At 37.0% G+C, this 19,132-nt stretch overlaps 5 protein-coding genes across 7 annotated transcripts in view; 4 read left to right on the forward strand and 1 right to left on the reverse strand.

Moving 5' to 3' along the window:
• LOC129568285 (glypican-4) overlaps positions 1 to 5,842 on the forward strand; it is a 30,302-nt gene extending 24,460 nt beyond the window's left edge. Inside the window, exons 2-7 of the mRNA XM_055445959.1 lie at positions 1,874 to 2,038; positions 2,189 to 2,423; positions 2,523 to 2,946; positions 3,017 to 3,621; positions 4,450 to 4,616; positions 4,709 to 5,842. Coding sequence (XP_055301934.1) covers positions 1,874 to 2,038; positions 2,189 to 2,423; positions 2,523 to 2,946; positions 3,017 to 3,621; positions 4,450 to 4,616; positions 4,709 to 5,100 — 1,988 coding nt within the window. The 3' untranslated portion in view covers positions 5,101 to 5,842. The remainder of the gene's footprint in view (positions 1 to 1,873; positions 2,039 to 2,188; positions 2,424 to 2,522; positions 2,947 to 3,016; positions 3,622 to 4,449; positions 4,617 to 4,708) is intronic.
• Positions 5,843 to 5,847: 5 nt separating this feature from the next.
• LOC129568286 (DNA repair protein XRCC1) lies at positions 5,848 to 8,462 on the reverse strand. The gene is made up of 6 exons (XM_055445960.1): positions 8,160 to 8,462; positions 7,892 to 8,086; positions 7,348 to 7,813; positions 6,364 to 7,247; positions 6,211 to 6,299; positions 5,848 to 6,152 (listed from the first exon to the last, which is right to left on the reverse strand). Exons 1-6 carry the CDS (start codon positions 8,208 to 8,210, stop codon positions 6,026 to 6,028), a joined length of 1,812 nt encoding a protein of 603 aa, XP_055301935.1. The 5' UTR covers positions 8,211 to 8,462; the 3' UTR covers positions 5,848 to 6,025.
• Positions 8,392 to 9,057, forward strand: LOC129568288 (DNA-directed RNA polymerase II subunit RPB11). Its single transcript, XM_055445963.1, has one exon. The coding sequence runs from the start codon at positions 8,526 to 8,528 to the stop codon at positions 8,877 to 8,879; it is 354 nt and encodes a 117-aa protein (XP_055301938.1). The 5' UTR covers positions 8,392 to 8,525; the 3' UTR covers positions 8,880 to 9,057.
• Positions 9,058 to 9,226: 169 nt separating this feature from the next.
• On the forward strand, positions 9,227 to 15,241 carry LOC129568406 (DNA-directed RNA polymerase I subunit RPA1). Its single transcript, XM_055446225.1, has 10 exons — positions 9,227 to 9,647; positions 9,745 to 10,270; positions 10,344 to 11,051; positions 11,118 to 12,096; positions 12,165 to 12,331; positions 12,424 to 12,709; positions 12,797 to 13,528; positions 13,608 to 14,555; positions 14,652 to 14,762; positions 14,838 to 15,241. The coding sequence occupies exons 1-10, from the start codon at positions 9,491 to 9,493 to the stop codon at positions 15,153 to 15,155; spliced, it is 4,932 nt and encodes a 1,643-aa protein (XP_055302200.1). The 5' UTR covers positions 9,227 to 9,490; the 3' UTR covers positions 15,156 to 15,241.
• Positions 15,242 to 15,414: 173 nt separating this feature from the next.
• Positions 15,415 to 16,753, forward strand: LOC129568407 (protein FAM177A1). 3 transcript variants are annotated; one of them, XM_055446228.1, is made up of 3 exons: positions 15,415 to 15,549; positions 15,650 to 15,867; positions 16,094 to 16,753. In XM_055446228.1, exons 2-3 carry the CDS (start codon positions 15,697 to 15,699, stop codon positions 16,388 to 16,390), a joined length of 468 nt encoding a protein of 155 aa, XP_055302203.1. In that variant the 5' UTR covers positions 15,415 to 15,549; positions 15,650 to 15,696; the 3' UTR covers positions 16,391 to 16,753. The 3 variants fall into 3 exon arrangements, with proteins under 3 accessions (XP_055302203.1, XP_055302202.1, XP_055302204.1); XM_055446227.1 differs by having other exon boundaries at positions 15,460 to 15,535; XM_055446229.1 differs by having other exon boundaries at positions 15,532 to 15,867.
• The last annotated feature ends 2,379 nt before the right edge of the window (positions 16,754 to 19,132 follow it).

Genomic DNA, 19,132 nt, shown 5'->3' on the forward strand with positions numbered 1-19,132 from the left:
TGGAATTGAACGCCAATACAAAAAGAAATACCAAATACCGTGTATCAGTGCACCGTCACAAACACAGCCACGAACACGGCTTTTTGTGTAGGATGCCGATGTGCAAATAGTCGAATGAAAAATGTGGCATTGCCTGCATGATTGTGGCTACCTGAAGAGATTTTTACCGAGGAAATTATAAGCGTCTGTTTGGCTATAAAAAAATATGAAAGCCATAAAAATACATCACATAAAATTCCCCATCGCTTCGTTCTCAAATAAAAAAACACTCCAAAATATTTTATGTCATTTTTGACACGGCGATATTTTCGCCTTTCAAATGACGATACTTCCACAAATTTTGTACATTAAATTACACTCTTTTTAAATTCACATTGAAATCTAAATAGCAGAAGACTCATTCACACTAATTTTATGTAAACAAAATTCAATTGACAATCGCTCTATATAACATTGCCCAAGTATATTTTGTATCGTTGTTGTTGATTTCATTCAGATACGCCAGACATGCGGCCGTTGCTATAAATGTTTTCACAGCTACTTTTCTTGCCTCCCTGTCTAATGATGAACTCACGAAATTTCGACTTTAATTTATTATTCATTGACTCCACATGTGCGTTTCGAATTCAGTCACTATGTTTAATCAGATGGCTTATTTTTAAAACAGAGCAGGCAAAACGAGACCACACTTGACAACGTAATTTGAATATCTATCAAATTTCGTGCGAACAAAAATTAATCTTCTCTCGCTTTCAGCAGAATGCATGGTTCAGAATATATTCGACAGTAATTGAGCTATATCGATGCAGCGATTCATATCAATTTGATAGGACTTCTATGAGTTATATATTTCTACACCTTCAGCTCGTTATCGCTGCCAGCGATCGCATAAAAGGTTTTCTCCATTTACAAAGATTGTTTGAAAAAGTCTTATACAAACAATCACTTGTCATATCTTTCAACAATCGACTTACTGATATCAGACGCAACATTACCCATTCAGTGGGGATTTTCTTTTGACCGAATGCGTTTATTTGGTTGCATTAGTCGAATAAACAGTCGATAGGCTGTCGATTGGGCAATACACGGAATCCGTTGCACAAACATTGAACACATAATACCGAAAATATTTTGTCCAAAACATTAAACAATTTTGACGATGATGTTGGATCCCGTATGTATCATCGTCTCGAAAATTGGAATGAAATGTTTTGTCGAGAAAATGTGTGTGGTTGTGTCTATGTGTGGAAAAGTGTTGAGCATGAATTTGCTTGGAAATCAAAAACATGATATTATTTGTACTCGGAGTAGACAGTGTAAACAGTCAGATTATTTGCTTTATCTATTTACACATTCACATTCGTGTGTTTGGAATCAAACTCAAGCCACATGCATATATATCTTTCTTTAATGCCATCGAATTGCTGGCATTGTGAATATTGAAATGAAGATGATCCCGATGCCTGAAAAATGACTTCAAGCAAGCAAATAATGTAGTAGTACGTCGCTTCGGAAATGATTTGTATCAATAGAAATCGATTTTTCATTGCCTTTACCTCCAAATTCAACATATGCACACACACACACACATACAAAACAAGCTATCGGTTGAAAGTCAAATTCCGAACATTGCACTTGCAACCGATCCGAAATTTATCGAACCGAAATTTATAATTAAACCGGATTTTATTCAGTCTGATCTATTATTATCCGGATATCGATTCTCGGTCAGTTTGTTGCGATGCGCGCCTCTCTCTTTCTCGTGTCATTGAGAACGAAATCAAATTTTATTCTGTAGTTTTTAAGCAATCTATTTTTAATCACTGCTAACGATTCGATTTTTTTTCTCTTCTTTTTGCAATTCTCTTTTCAGACGCTCGTTTGGTTTATTGTGATACACCCGCATCTGGAACATGTTGCTCGAAAAACATGGAGCTCAAATTGGCTAGCAGCTCACGTACCACACTCGAACGAAATACCAAAGAATTGATTGGAAAATTAGCATCGGTGCTGTCGGCACGAGCCAACCGTTTCAATGGTACGTTTCACTCGAGATTGCACAATGCACATCATTCACAACCAGTCAATCGCTACACTAGAAAAAAGAATTGAAAATAGATTTTCAAATCAGCACTTGGAAGACAAATTATTTAAGTGGTTCTCTATTTTCTCTCTTTTCCATTTTCAGAATTCTTCAAAAATTTATTATCCCAGTCGAAATCGGAATTCCATGAAATGTTCAAGCGAACTTATGGCGTGATTTATGAACAAAATTCGTACGTGTTCTCCGATCTTTTCAATGATTTGGAAAACTACTACAATCGTGGGAAAGTCGATTTAACCGAGGCTTTGGATTCATTTTTTAACATACTTTATCAACGTATGTTTGTTGTTTTGAATTCCCAATACAAATTCGATGACAAGTGAGTAGAGCACACGAACATGAATTATTTACGATTTGTTTGTGAACGATTTTTTAATGGAATTTCCTTTGCTTTTTCTGTGTCGTCATTTTCAATTAGATATTTGGGTTGTGTGAGTGAGCACATGAAACAATTGAAACCATTCGGAGATGTCCCCGAAAAATTGACTGGGCAAATAAAACGATCGTTTGTGGCAACACGAACATTTGAACAAGCAATAACGTCGGCAGCTGAAGTGGCTAGAAATATGGCAACTGTTCGGCCGGGTGCTGAGTGCACCAGTGCATTAACCAAAATGCAACAATGCGGTGCATGCCGAGGATTCGTTGAGAAACCTTGCTCAAATTACTGTGTAAATGTTATGCGAGGATGTTTGAATCATTTCATCGAATTGGACGTTGAATGGGACAACTTTGTACAGTCAATGGATAAAATCACCGAACGATTATTGGGACCATTCAATATTGTTATGGTTGTTGAACCAATCAATATCAAAATTTCAGAGGCAATCATGAATTTCCAGGTAAAGTATCACTCAACAACTCTAATCAAATACAGCGCATATTAACCGAATTTCTTCTTTGAACGTTCAGGAAACTGGGCAAGATATTTCGGCTCAAATTTTCAATGGATGCGGAAAGCCACAGTTGAACCCAAGACAACGCAAACGCCGCTCAATCAGCCCACGATTGCTGCTTTCGGAAAAACGATACTTTGATGATATTAGTAAAGACGAATCGATTGACAACTTTTCGTTCGCTGAAGAATCGACAAACGTTGAATCTCTACAGGAATATGAAAATGACTTACCATCAAGCAAATTGAATCGCTTCAAACGTCAAACCGTGCCAGCTCAAACAGAACGTGCAAATAATCGTGACTTAGTGTTTGAGCCACTCCAATTCGATGGTGAGTCTGAAGAAGAAGAAGTCATAAGTTCATCATCGAATAAAGGGCGTCGAAAGAATAAGAACAACAATCGAAATGGAGCAAATGTTGCTTCGAAAGGTCGCAACGACGATGACAACGATGACAATAAAGAGCCGCCGCTCGACAAACTTGTTAAAGACATTCGAACAAAGGTCAAGGATTCCAAAAAATTCTGGTCGAATTTGCCGTATCAAATTTGTAACAATGACGAAATTGCCGCATCGCCAAGCAATGACATGAATTGCTGGAATGGAAATCGAATCGACAGGTAATTACCATTTATTATGCTTAAGGTGGCTTGATGCATCTGAGCAAAAACGAGGACACATCCTCGGGAAAATGATTAAAAACGAGGACATTTGAATTATAAAAAGATTTCGCCACTAAAAATGTATTTTGTGTCAAAATAACGTGTAAAATTCAGTATACGTCGTTGTTCCATCTGAAGATTTCCAATTCAATAAAGAAAAAGATTGTTATTTCTTTAGAAGAAAAAAAAATACATAGATTTTGTTTTCAAATTGTCAATCTTTCTTTCAATTTTGCGATATTCTCACTTCGATTTTGCATTAAAAAAAACGAAAATATTCGACACATTTTTTCATTCTATATGCATTCAAATTAAAACGTTCATACTTGGTTCAGTGTCATTAACTCGAATCAGCCCTGATAACATTTTTCCTCTCCTCTCTTTCCAGTGTGTAATATATGTTTTGTCTCATCTCATGCAATCTTGTTTAATGTTTTATGAAAAATTCTAAGCAAGAGCGAAATTAATACATTGTGTACATTGAGCAAAAGTTGATATGGTGTGTGCATGTTGGGGTTTATACGCCTATGTGTGTATTGACACTACGTATGTTTTACGTTGATCATAATACAAAGTAGACTCTCACATTTTGGGAGAGGACATTTTGTACATTTTTGACTAATTTTTTAAATTTTGCGAGGACGCGAAGACTGAACTCGAAATCGAGGACTGTGCTCTTAAAACGCGCACGTCTGGCCACCTGAATTAATTTTAATTACGCTAAATCATGCACATGTCGAATTAATTTATGAACTAAATTAAATGGAAATTTCCTTGTACTTTCAGATATCCACACATGATTGCCAATGATCAGGCTTCAAATCCCGAATTCCCATCGCCGTTGAATAGCAGACGTACAGCTACATTCGATGCACAATTGTTTGCGCTGAAAAATACCGTCATCCAACTGCGAAATGCATACAATGGCCATGACGTTGAATGGGCTGATGTTGGTATGTATCGATTGCAGGGAAACTTACTATTTTCCTCAGTTATTTATTGTTTCGAATTAAATTTTAATCAATTCTTTTTTTCGATTTTTCAGAGGAGCCCTACTATGGTAGCGGTTCGGGCTCAGGCGGTGGAAGCATCGAAGATAGTGAGGAGGAGGGTTCTGGTATAGGTACGATTGACTATACGCCCGGAATCAACGAATCCGGACCATCGACGACACACCCAGTCGATCCAGTCGGAGGCAATGGACACAGTGGCACTGGCAGCGCACCCGACACAAGTGAAAAAGAAACTAAAACTAACGTTGATCCAAACAAAAGCAATAAAATTAATGAAATCGATAGTAATAGTATTAACCATAATAGTTCGGGCAGCAGCGCTGTCGGCACCACCTCGCAAATGTCTCTCAAACGTGCCCTATTTACATACTTTTTGCCAATTTATCTAGCATGGTTTGGTGGTTTATTTTCCGAACTGCTGTGATCAACTTATAATTTTTTTATTATAATTATTATACAAATTTAATTTAACGTGTATTTAAAGAGAGATGGAGAGGAAGTAAAAACAATATGGAGGGAGGACAAAACATACAAGATTTCAATAATGATAATAGACAAGTGAGCGATTAGTAAATAGAATGAATGAAATTGAATAGAATTTATTGCAAGTATACTTACCAGTTCGTGTATACGGAGAGATTTAGTGAACGAGAGAAAAAAAATTGAACGCAAGTCGCTTAGATAAGGATTGAACATATTAAGCAAATATTTTTCACAAGAAATTAAAACACAATTTAAGCTACAAGGAAAAAATGAGAATAAAAAAAACAAACAAAAACAGAACAACCTTTTTAAGGGCAACAGATGGACGATTTTTGAAATACGTAGAAGCAAAACAAAATTCGCAGAAAAACGTAACAGGTCATTTAGTCGTTTAAATACGTTTTTTAAAACAAAAAAAGAGGTTAGACAAACATTAATTAGCCATACGCGAGAACATATTTTACATGTAAATATTACGATTAACATATTATAAATTATCTCTAATTTTATTCGCAAAGAGCAAACGTTGTAAATTACACACTTTCTTTTGAGTGGACATTTTTTTTCTGTACTGTCACTTTTTAACTCAAGCTCAAGAAAAAAAAAACTTTATGTTCATTTAAATTCTGAATAAATATGAATAAATATGATACGAAACTTTGTGACAAATAATACCGAACAAATGAGATTTTATTAATGAATTTTCTGTGTCTTTATTCAACTTCTTTTATTCTAGTTTTTCAAATTGAACTTTTAGATTTATATGTATATAAGAACGAAATTTTCTTTCGGAACGACAAACACTTTGTCATGGGACAAAATCACATAAGTATGTATAAACTGCAAATGGCGATAAGGAAGAAAATTTACAGCTGATAATCTTGCCAAGGTAGCTTTTTCTTTTGCGTGAAACAATCACCAATCCAGTCTTTGTTCACGATTATGCCAGAGCCTTGCACCTGTTTGTACTTCGGAGTGTTTTTGAAGGCACATCTAAAATCGAGAAAAAGGTTAGGAATTGATGCCATCATAATGTAATAAAAATTCTTACATCAAATGTGTGCATGAGTCGTCCCAGTCTGGCTTGTATTTTGCTCCCATCTTAAGACCCTGTGTCCGCATATCAGCGCGTTCTGGGTTCTGAAAATATACACACAATGTATTGTGGAAATTGGTCAAACTATTTGATGAAAGCGTATTTTACCTGAATACCACTGATAACAAACACCACTCCTCGCAAAATTTCATCAAAACGTTTGTCGTTTTGTGTGTTGCGCTCTGGTGATGGTGATTTTCGGCTGCGCTTGCTGGCACTGCTTTCGTTTGAAGTCGACTGGCGTTTGTTCTTCACCTTCCAAGCTGGTGGTGTACTTGGATCGGGAGACCGTGAACGCGATGCTTGTGGGCTGTCAGGTGCCGCCGGATCAACCTTCGCAGGTGATTGAGTTTTCTCGTCAAAAATATCGTCATCGTCGTCAACAACGTCACTGAGATTGTTCGAAGTCGATGGACGTTTGTTTTTTACCTTCCAAGCTGGCGGTGTACTTGGATCGGGGGACGGTGAACGAGATGCTTGTGAGCTAGTGGCCGTTAGATCAACTTTAGCTGGCGATAATGCTTTCACTTCAACAATATCATCGTCATCGTCATCGTCATCGTCGTTATCATCGTTATCATCGTTATCATCTTGTTTGTTTGTACCGTTGTCTTTCGATTGGCTTGGGATGTCATCTTGCAAAAACACTTTGAACTTGTTAGCTGACGATTCCATTTTGTTCTTTGTTTTTTCCTCACGTGAAATATCTTTTTTTCCCTTCTTCTTATCGAGCAATTCCATTCGCTCGCGTTCAATGCGCTCTTTGTCTTCGTTTATAATCTTCTCCAATCTTGGATTCGATGTATTTTCATCGTCCTCGTCGTACAAGATGGCCGGGCGGTATCGGTTAAGTCGCGCTTCTTTCGAATTTTTGTCACCATTATCAACTGGCCTTTCTGTCTTTCCCGTTGGGGTTGCGATTTTGTGATTGATTTTTGTGCATTGTTCCAGTTTGGACATCGATGACGATGCATCTCGAATCGCTGCTGCCGCTGAAATGAACAACAAATTTGAAACAAATATGGTTTTTCTGTTTGAATAGCGGTACTTTATAGAACAAAGCGTTCATTATTTATATACATATAAACTCACCGCTGACATTGTGTGAGTCTTTGAGCGGAGTATCCTTTTCTTTTTTCCATTTTGAAAACAATGATGATGAAGTCTCAGCTTCTTTATCCGATGATGAATCAGATGAGTCGACACGCATTCTAAATTTAGCAAACACACTGGTTTTCGGCAAGCCTAATGCCTCGTCACAACTTTTCTTCTCTTTCGGACTTGCTGTAACACTTGTAACACTTGGTACAGTTGGTTTAACGGGTGAAGATTCTGAAACCGATGCTGCAACAGCGTCTGGTGTATGAATTTTGATGAACGACAATCCAAATAGAACATGTTTGTTGAAACCTTGTGTGCAAGTCACTTTGATGAGTTCCCATTTTTCTTCCGCCACTTCTGGCATCAGTGCGTCTCTACTAAAGCACCGCACGCGATTTGGGTTTTCCGAATTTCGACTGTCGATTATTGTCATGAACGATGATGACACCAAAATTGTCTGAATTCGAAATAAAATTACAATATTAAATTGCGCACTCATTAATGCGCACTGTTACAACATTCCCAAAAAACAAACCTTGAATCTTTCAACCGGCCATCCACTTCGTCCAACTGACACTTCGATAAACGATGAATTCTCGTTGCCAATATCAATGCCACTGATTTTTGTCGGTTTTTCAAATTGCAAAACTACGTACACCGAATCCAATCCGGTTTCTTCGCATTTCCATTTTTTGCTTGAACTGCTTATAAGGTTAGTAGCCGGGTGATTCTGCAGCACAGAACAAACATTTCTTAAAAACAGTGTTTCTGGAAAAATATGTCATAAATTCATTTGTAATTACCTTATCTTCGCTACTGCAAAGTAAAACACCCTTGAATCGAGCGATGGGCATCGTGGATAAATCAATTGCTTGATTCTTTCGAAGCAATTCCTCTTTTACTTTTGATTTTTCCGACTGTAAACTAGGATTTCAAAAGTGTTGAAATAGCGTTCTTCGTGTTTGTTTGACAATGACGTTCTGAATTTCGGCGCGTACAATCTATATGCACGCAACAGCGACACCAAACAGCCTCAAAACGTACTATTGTGACAAAGTCGCATCAGTGTACAAGCACAATTCAGGCGAACAACAATTTTTTCCACTAAAAAGTAGCAAAATTTATTTTAGTTCAGTTGAAAAGGTGAACATTTTCGAAGCAAAGGCAAAATGAATGCGCCACCAACCTTCGAGTCGTTTTTGCTGCATGAGGGAGAGAAGAAAATCGTCAAAGAGCTCGATACAAAAGTGCCGAATGCTGCAATTTTCACGGTAAACAAAGAAGACCACACTTTGGGCAACATGATCCGCAACCAATTGTTGAAAGACCCACATGTTTTGTTCGCTGGCTACAAAAATCCACATCCATTGGAGCATAAGTTCGTACTGCGCATCCAGACAACAAGTGACTATTCACCACAAGAAGCTTTCATGAATGCCATCACCGATATCATCTCCGAGCTGTCGCTGTTCGAGGAACGTTTCAAGGAAGCACTCAAAGAGAAGAAGGAAGGAGGAGACTAGATTTGCGTTTTCTTTCCAGTTTATTCACCTTCAAATAAGCTACCAGTTCTCAAATAAGCAAAATTTCGTTGCGAAACCACGTATAGATTTAAGAGGAAAGAGTCAACAATATGCGACAATTTCAAGTTTTCATTTCCATTTTAAAAGCATAATAAATCCGATTTTTATACATATGGAATTTCATTGTGTCTTGTTTTATTTAATAATTAAGAGAAAGAAATGAAATTTAGGCTATCATCTCATCAAGGTATGTGAGTAATTGAATCCGTTTTCAATCATTTTCGGCTTCATATTATTCGTCAAAGCAATTTTTCTTTGGTTAGAAAATCCACTAGAATTTTTGTAGCAGTTTTTGACAATTCAAGCGAGTGACAGTAGCTGTCAAGTCAAACGCACATTGCATTTAATTTGGAAAACACATTGCATCGGCGGTGTGTGCCCGGTCGCAAAACGAATTTTTATTTAGATTTTTGAATAAACATTTCAAAAATTTCTCTTGGAAATTTTGAGTTTCGTAAATTTACGGTTATGATTAATGGATTTTTAACGCGGAACGAACGAACATTCATTTATTTACTGTAGAAATTGGAAGTGACTTAACCTCAACCACCATGAAGAAGCTTCATCATTTGGAAATGAAGAATATACGATTTTCGGTGTTTAGCCCGAATAATATACGTGCACTAAGTGTAGCCAAGGTAGTAACTCCACTGTTATTCGATCCATTGGGCCATGCGTTGCCGGGAGGTTTATATGATCCGAAAATGGGTAAGAAATTGCTGCAGTGCAAGAAGATTATGACATTCATTTGAAACATGTGTATTATCAATTCTCTTATCAATTAACAAACTACCTTAACTTTCAGGTCCGTTTTCCATCAATTCGGATCCGTGCGCTACTTGCTATAGAACTTTGCACTGCAACGGTCATATGGGCCACATTGATTTGTCGATGCTTGTTTACAATCCGATTTTTATGAAAAGTGTCTACGACATTCTTCGAATCACCTGTTTAAGCTGCTTCCAATTGCAAATTTCTGAAAATGTTATGGAAATTTTAGTATTGCAATTGAAACTGCTGGACGCTGGCTACATAATCGAAGCTCAGGAAATTGAAATATTCAAGTCAGAAGTTGTTGCGGAAAAGTCGAGCGAAGAGAAAGCGGCGAAAATAGAAGAATCCAAACGTTTATTGAATTTCGGTTTGAAATCATGCGATGTAGCTGAGAATACAAAAAATTCCGAGGCATTGCGAACATCAATCGTTAATAGTTCGATCAAGAGTAGCCCAAATAAACGATGCATTCACTGCAAAGAGGCGCTAAAGAAAGTCAAGTTTTCATTCAAAAAGTTGATGTTATCGGCTCCAAAATCGGAATTCGACTCGGATTTGTGAGTAAAACATTTGATTTTGACAGAAAAATCAATCATTTCAATGCATTTTCGTTTCGTTTTTTTTTAATAGAAATGATACTTTAGGTCGTTCCAAAACCGTGAGCAAAGCACTGTTAGCAGACGAATGCCGTGAATACGTGCGAAAAGTGTACGATATGCATGATGATTTATTGAAAGTGTTGTTTCCAGTTTTGATGCATGCACCAGCAGATGTTGAGTATGCGATCGACATTTTCTTTATGGATGTGATTCCAGTTCCACCGCCACTCGTTCGACCAGCAAACAAATTTCAGAACGAAATTAAAGAACATCCACAAACGACGATTTTAAAGAATATCGTTGAAGCGAACCTTCTGCTTAAAGCAATTAGTTCAAAGATAAATGGAAGCGTAGTTGAGGCACAGGCGAGTGAAACACAGGCATTATATGATAGTGCCGCAGGAGATACGCCGTATGATAAAATGTATAACTCTTGGCAAAAATTGCAATTATGCGTCGATCAAACTTGGGATAGTACACTAGGCCAGAATACGCACGGTGTTCAGGGTTTGAAGCAGGTCCTTGAAAAGAAAACCGGTATCATTCGATTGCACATGATGGGAAAACGTGTCAACTATGCCGCTCGTACTGTCATAACACCGGATCCAAATATTAACGTTGACGAAATTGGCTTGCCCGAAGTGTTTGCAAGAAAACTGAATTATCCAGTACCAGTTACATCATGGAATGTTGCCGAGTTACGAAAAATGGTTATCAATGGCCCGAACGTTCATCCAGGGTGAGTTACTTGCATTTTCTTTTCTCGAAGTGTAAAACTAATTTGTCATACGCATTTCATTTCCAGTGCCAATTTTATTGAGGATGAACAAGGTCGCATGCAAATTGTATCGGGAGCTGATCCAGCTAAGCGTGAAAGTCTGGCCAAAATGCTGTTGACTCCATCTGAAAAAGGTATAAAAATCGTACATCGACACTTGCTGAACAACGACGTAATGCTGTTGAACCGTCAGCCGACGTTGCACAAGAACAGTATAATGGCCCATAAAGTGCGCATTCTTAAGGGAGAGAAAACTTTCCGATTACATTACTCCAACTGTAAATCGTACAATGCTGATTTTGATGGTGACGAAATGAATGCTCATGTGCCACAAAATGAATTGGGCCGCAGTGAAGCTTATAATTTGATCAATGTGCCGAATCAATACTTGGTAGCGAAGGATGGAACGCCGCTTGGCGGTTTGATTCAAGATCACGTTATTTCCGGTGTAAAAATGTCGATGAGAGGTCGGTTTTTCAACAGAGAAGACTATCAACAATTGGTGTTCGTTGCATTGGCACACATTTCGAAGGATATCAAATTCTTACCACCAACAATTATCAAGCCGATCAGACTATGGTCTGGTAAACAAATTTTGTCGACTGTTCTTATGAATATCATTCCACAAGGAGAACACAAAATCAATCTAAAGTCAACGGCCAAAACGAACGTAAAATCGTGGCAAACAGAAGAAGAGCGTCCTTGGTTGGCCGGTGGCACACCATTGACCGATATCAACATGACTGAAAGTGAAGTCATCATTCGTGGAGGCGAGTTAATGGTTGGTGTTCTGGATAAAACCCATTATGGTGCAACACCGTACGGATTGATTCACTGCATGTACGAATTGTACGGAGGACAATGTTCGACACAGTTGCTATCATCGTTTTCGAAACTCTTTACATTCTTCCTTCAACGCGAAGGGTTTACCCTTGGTGTTCATGATATTTTAGTTTTGCCAAACGCAGACAAAAACCGAAGAAAGGTCATCAAAAAGAGTCGCAAGGTAGTGAAAATATTGCCAATATAATTGTTCAATGAAATGATGTTCTTTTTTTGATAACCTAATTTCAGATCGGTCCAGAGGCGGTAGCAACAGCCTTGGAATTGCCAGTAGACACTCCATTTGAGATTTTAGCCGAAAAAATGGCGGAAGCCATTCATAGAGACCCGAAATTCAGAACAGTGTTGGATAGATCATACAAATCTGCGCTAGACAGCTACACAAACCGTATCAACAAGTGAGTGAACCTTCATTCTTTTGAGAAAAAGAACTTCTTTTCCTCTCGTTGAAAAAAGAAGTAACAATCACTTAACAATTTTTTTTCCACAGAATCTGTTTGCCAGCCGGTTTGCTATGTAAATTCCCAGAAAACAATCTTCAACTAATGGTTGGATCTGGTGCCAAAGGATCGACAGTCAACACTATGCAAATTTCCTGTCTGCTCGGGCAAATTGAATTGGAAGGTAAAAGACCGCCAATGATGATATCTGGACGTACGCTCCCATGTTTTCCTCCGTTTGAGATGTGTCCAAAGGCCGGCGGTTTTATCGATGGTCGCTTCATGACGGGAATTCAACCACAAGATTTCTTCTTCCATTGTATGGCTGGACGTGAAGTAAGTTACCATTCCTCTTTCATAGGCTTCACAGTTCTTTATTCCGAACGGAAATAGTTTTACTAAATGCCGTTTTTTTCCATGCAGGGTTTGATTGATACAGCTGTAAAAACCAGTCGTTCTGGTTATTTGCAACGTTGTTTGATTAAGCATTTGGAAGGATTGAATGTGCACTATGACATGACAGTACGTGATAGTGATAATTCAGTGGTTCAGTTCATGTACGGTGAAGACGGAATGGATGTTTCAAAATCGCAGTTTTTAAAAACCAAACAATTCCCATTCCTGGTTGACAATATGGAAAATATTATTCCAAACAATGAATTCTTGGACGAATTGAAAGATAGTGAAAACTATGACAATGTAATAAAGCACAAGAAAAAGGTTCGTTCTTGGCTCAAAAAGCATGCGAATGGAAGCAAACGACGTGAAACCAGCTTCCAAATGTTCTCCAAAGAAATTGTGTCGGATATCGAATTGAAAAATCCCAATAAAATAAGTAAAAAGTCTGGCCGTCGGAAAATTGACCAGCAAATTGTGAAGCTGTGGAATGAAGCTGATGACGAACAAAAAGCGAAATATTCGAAAAAGTGCATTACACGTCCAGATCCAGTAGTTAGTCGATATCAGCCAGATTGTAATTTCAGCTCATTGCCCGAGCACGTCGAAGGTTTAATGGTGAACTACATGAAGAATTTGAATATTGATTCGGATTCGTTCCAAAACGTGATTGCGATGAAAACAATGAAATCATTGGCTGCTCCTGGGGAACCTGTCGGATTGTTGGCGGCTCAATCGATCGGAGAACCATCCACACAGGTTAGCTAGTTTTTGTCGTTGTTGTTATTATTATGTTTTTACCTGCTAATTACTAATCGAATCAACCATTCCCTCGCAGATGACACTGAACACATTTCACTTTGCTGGTAGAGGTGAAATGAACGTGACTCTCGGTATTCCGCGTCTTCGAGAAATTCTTATGTTTGCCACGGAAAATATCAAAACTCCATCGCTCGATATTCCATTCCAGAAACACCGGGATATGGAACAACAAGCCGAAAAACTGCGAAAGAAAATGGCTCGAGTTACCGTAGCCGATGTTTTGGAGACCATAAATGTGAAATCACACTTAGTTTTGCGGCCGGATCGAGCAAGAAACTATTGTGTTCGCTTCAATTTCTTGCAACGTGATGCCTACGAACAAGACTTTGCCGTGACACCAAAGAAAATTCTTCGACACATGCGCGAATCATTTTTCAAACTGATGTTCAAAGCCATCGCAAAAGCAGCACAGGAAAAATATTCATCAGTGGATATCGGTGCAGAAGAAAAGAAAAAGAAAACGGCCGAAGGTTATCAAGACCGTGACATCGACGAGAGGGAACCAGACAATGATGCAAGCCCTGCTGCCAACGAAAGTTCCGATGATGAAGCGATCGGAGAAGATGATGACGCAACTGCCGTTAAATTGAAAAACAAAGCCATGGATGAATGTGATTACGATGAAGCGGCTGTTGAAGAACAAGTTGCGTCTGATAATAATGAGTCCGATGTTGAAATGGATCTAATTCAGGATCATATAATTGAAGAACAAGACGAAGAGGAAAAACTCGCTGGATTTGAGTCCAATGAATATAACACACAATACAAAGTTGATAAATATACACATTTGTGGTGTGAATTGACCTTCCATTTGAATATGGCGTATAAAAATGTTGACCTTTCAATTGTATTGAAAGAAGTCGCTCAAAAATCAGTTATATCCGAAGTGCCACTTATCAAACGTGCGATCACATATAACAAAAACGATGACATTTTCCTGAAAACGGATGGTATCAACATTACAGTGAGTATCTTCACCATTTTCTTATGAAAAAAGGAGTGGAGTAGTTATATACTTAAATTTGTAACATAATTGGCTATTTTTTTCTCTATCAAACAGGAAATGTTTAAACATATGGAGGTGCTTGATTTAAATCGTCTGTACACAAATCAAATTCACGCTATGGCGCAAACGTATGGTATCGAAGCAGCGGCCAGAGTTGTTGTGAAGGTTTGTTCATTTTTATTCTTATTCGGAATTTAACTCTCACATTTACTCATTCCACCAATTTTTCTGCCATTGTAGGAAGTACAACAGGTGTTCCAGGTATACGGTATCACAGTCGATCCTCGGCATTTGCTATTAATTGCTGACTACATGACATTCGATGGTACTTTCAAGCCACTCAGTCGTTCTGGCATTGAGTCTTCAGCTTCACCGTTGCAACAAATGTCATTCGAATCCACGCTCAAATTTTTGAAGTCCGCCATTGTAAAGAGTCAATTGGATAGTTTAAGTTCCCCATCAAGTCGACTGATGGTTGGGCAGCCATGTAAAAGTGGAACCGGTGCTTTTACATGTATGACAAACAATAGTTTCTTATTTAAAAATCTTTTGAAATAATTTCATAAATTGCCTTTTATCATAAACTGGAGACTACGATATTGAAATTTATTGAATAAAAACTGAATATTTTACGAATAAAAAAACTAATCTACAGTTTTTGAACAAACAAAACTATAGTCCTCATCTTATAAGATGAAAATATTGTAAATAAATATATAAATTAAAGCGGATTACTTAAATCTGAAAATCAGGGCAGTTATAAACAGAGAGTTTCATTTTCGTTTCGGTTCCAAAAATTTCACGCTATCAACGTTAGATGGCGCCAGAAACAGTATGCTCAAAATTGGAAAGTAGCATTTGACAATGAAATTGCCATAAACAACAACAGACACGTAGTGTCAGTCATTTGTGAATGAAAACCAAACAAATCAACACAGGTCAGTATTAGCAGGTGCGTAAATACGTTTGGAGTGCATTTTCCCAAAAAAATATCCCAGTTCACATTTCCATTCAACTAAATTGAAATTAATCTACATTAAAAACTTGTGCAGATTAAATTTAACCAAGTGGGAACAAAGCAGTTTCGTTGTGCGTAAAAATGACGGAGTTGCAAATAATTTCAAAGCTGAGTGATTCAGAACAACAGCCTCCAACTGCACTAACATCAGTGCACGTGAAAACACCCAGGCGAATATTGCATTTCAGCGATGGAATAATGGAAGAATACAGTTCAGATGATGAAGTGGACGCTGTAAACAAAGATGATGAGGTAAGTCCTACACCAATGTTGCTTCCATGTGTGTATACAGGTGTACACACTGTGTATCCATGACTCACACCTTCGATTTTTTTGACACAATACGACACAATGACCTTGTTGTTAATGTATTTTGACCTTGAATCGCGTGCTGATAGAATAATAAAGCTAATGTGATTGGAATGAATAGAATTTTATCGATTTCTAACCAGCTTTTACTTTCTATTGACATTTTCAGAAAGGACAAGGTCCGGCAACAATGATTGATTATGTTTTAATAGGTGGCAACAAGGTATTGGCTACTTGCGATTATGTTGGAGAAAAGATTGCGGCTGCTCTGGGAATAACAACACCGAAATACAATTACGAAATCGAGCAATTTAAAAAGATCCAAAAAGAACAACAGAAAGCGGTCGAAGAAGAAAAGATTACTGGGGGCTGGATGCAAGATACACTCTGCGAAAAATATAGCCTTTCGGAGAAGGAAAACAACAACAGTCCAATTATTTCACAAGAAGGCCTCCAGAAATACTAATATCCAAGTCACATGTGTTCCGAATATATTAAAAATCAAGAATCAAAACTCCAAAGATCACCAATGGTCGAATCATAAGCAACGAATATTTAAATGGAAAAAGCGTTGTGATAATTTACAAAAATCTATTTTTTCTACCGAAATAGGAAACATATCACAATACGTTTCAAAATGATTTATTTTTGTATACATATGAAATATCCATACTTAGTGCCTTTATTGTGCTTGTCTTTATTGCGCCTTTCTCTTTTACTGAGGCATTGTTTATTATTTATTTTTTAGTAATCAGTATTCGCAACTGCTGTAAATGCGCAACTGTAATTCATTTTAAAACCAAATAAAACTACATTTGAATTCTATAAATGTGAGTTGTTTAATACCATAAAATAGACGGTCATGATCTTGGGCTTAGCTGAAATGCATTCCATTCGACTGACTTTTCACAACATTTTGTTCAAATTGTTTACTCTTTGTTGACAAAAGGCGGAAACACTTGATTAAAATGATTAAATTAACACATTTGGATTGTATGCAAACATGGGGAGAGACACCATTAGCAATTTTTTGGAGTTCATATAAATACTAGAGGAAAGAAACAAAAATAGCAATATTATTGAAAAAATAGCGATTTGTTATTTGCTGTTTTTAACCGTTTAGAACAAAGTTATTTTATGAACTTAAATGGAACGATTTGTTCTTTTCTATGAAATAAGATTAGAAAAATTACCAAAATCTAATTTTTTGCTTTTTTTCCAAGCATACAACAATAACCTGATGAGTGTTACTTGTACATGAACTGTCAAACTGTCACGTTGAACATAGAAAATATTAGCAAAAAATAGCACTTTCATTGAGGGAAACTAGCAAAAATAGCATATATTAGGAAACAATTGAAAAAATTGGTGAAACCAGCGTTGGTGTCACTCCCCTTGTATTCAAATGTAAGATTCTCTATTCAAACGTTTGTGTATCGGAGTGCATTATCGAGTACAGAAATATATCAACACACAAGTAGTACAACAATACACATGATTTATGGTGTCCCGTATGCAAATAAAATGACTGACAGTCATTCAGTTGTATGTAGCTGCAAATAACTAAAACTGGCTAAGTTGATTGAATTCAAGAATGTTGTATAGAAATAATCACTTTTAGTTATTCTTTCAGCCAGCCGTCTAATTTCGGACTTTTTGGCTACTAGATGACTATAACTGAAGTTGACTACAGTCAAATATTTTGCTCGAGATAATCACTTTTAGTTACTGATAGTCAGCCAAAAAGTCCGAAATTAGACGGCTGGCTAGTCAGTCACAAATTTTTCACACGGGGTCCTATGATAATATCAAAATATTGTTATGCATATAAACGCTTTATATTGAATTCTGTGTAAATATGACCAAATTTCAAATTTTTTCAAATTATAGTGAACAATCATTATTCTATACATTTATTTTCAAATCTAAAGCTGTTTAATACATTGATTTGGTAACAAATATAACTATTATCCCCTTACGAACTTTCTGATTCAGTAAATCATTCGCACACTTTGTGCTAGAGTATTACATGTACGTTCAGAAATCTTACGTATCTTGTTTTCATATATTTTCAATTTTCAATGAGACAGTTCTTTGTTTTGGTAAAATAATTCGAGTTTTCCGGAGGATTAAGATTTCTAAACGTGCACTGAAGTACCATGTAAAATTTCTACTACAAATCGTGAACTTTCCAAGGATATCCATTGTATAATTGAATTTGATTGGTCGTTATGAATAGATACCATTATATCCTGTGTAGTGGCGATAAATAATTGAACGTATTTCTGCTAGCCCAAAAGAAGTTTAACAGCATGCATGGTATCAATAAGGTCACGAAGCAAAACATGAAGATTTTATTGAATTGAAGTTACTTGCTGAAGATTTTGAAGGCACCTTGAAAAAAGAAAATACATCTTAAAACTTTGTGCGTAATCGTCTTTTGCCATTCATTATATTTTTTCAAGAATCGAATGAAATTCTTAAAATTCGTTATTCTTTAAAATGACACGTATTTTATAGACAATCTTTGTATGCAACATTTTCGCAAATAATGTTTTTTTATCGAATAAATTCTCGCGAAAAGCAATTTGTCCATTTCAACTCGTTGGACCACCATTCGTAATGCATGTAAATCTCCATTCAGTCTCTATTATTTACACAGCATTTTCAGTGAAGTATATAAATCGATTGTCGGTTCATTTCTGCCCAAATATCGCACTGCATTTAGGGTATTGTATGGAAGTCAATACCACACACGCGTGTGAGGGTTCGATTCATGTATGTAGGATTGAAGCAAGTATGTTTGTAAACTCTCCACATATGGCCCGATGGATATGTATTCGTCGTATGCGGAACGATATATAGCAGTACATAGTGCGATGAGGGTATCATTTGAACGAGCACACATGAATACGTACGCATATGTGAACGCATATGTAAAAGGATCAAAAAAATGGAGAGGGTATTCGTTGAATGAACCACGCCTTTTTTCGATGTTTTGTGCGTGCATTTGGATTCGATGTTTCTCAATTTTTTATCGAACCATTTGTGTTATCGACGATTCTGTGGCGTACTCAAATCATACCGTTTTGGTTTTATCAATATTTATTTTCGAAAATTTGCCCATTAATTCAAATTTGTTATTACCTCAACTCGTTCTTGAAATTCGTTTTTAGAAATCACAATAATAGAAGCTGTCATTGTGGAG

The sequence above is a fragment of the Sitodiplosis mosellana genome, unplaced genomic scaffold (assembly GCF_009176505.1).
Source record: "Sitodiplosis mosellana isolate CC-2019 unplaced genomic scaffold, AAFC_SMos_1.0 Smas_scaffold_18, whole genome shotgun sequence".
Classification (NCBI taxonomy): Eukaryota; Metazoa; Arthropoda; class Insecta; order Diptera; family Cecidomyiidae; genus Sitodiplosis; species Sitodiplosis mosellana.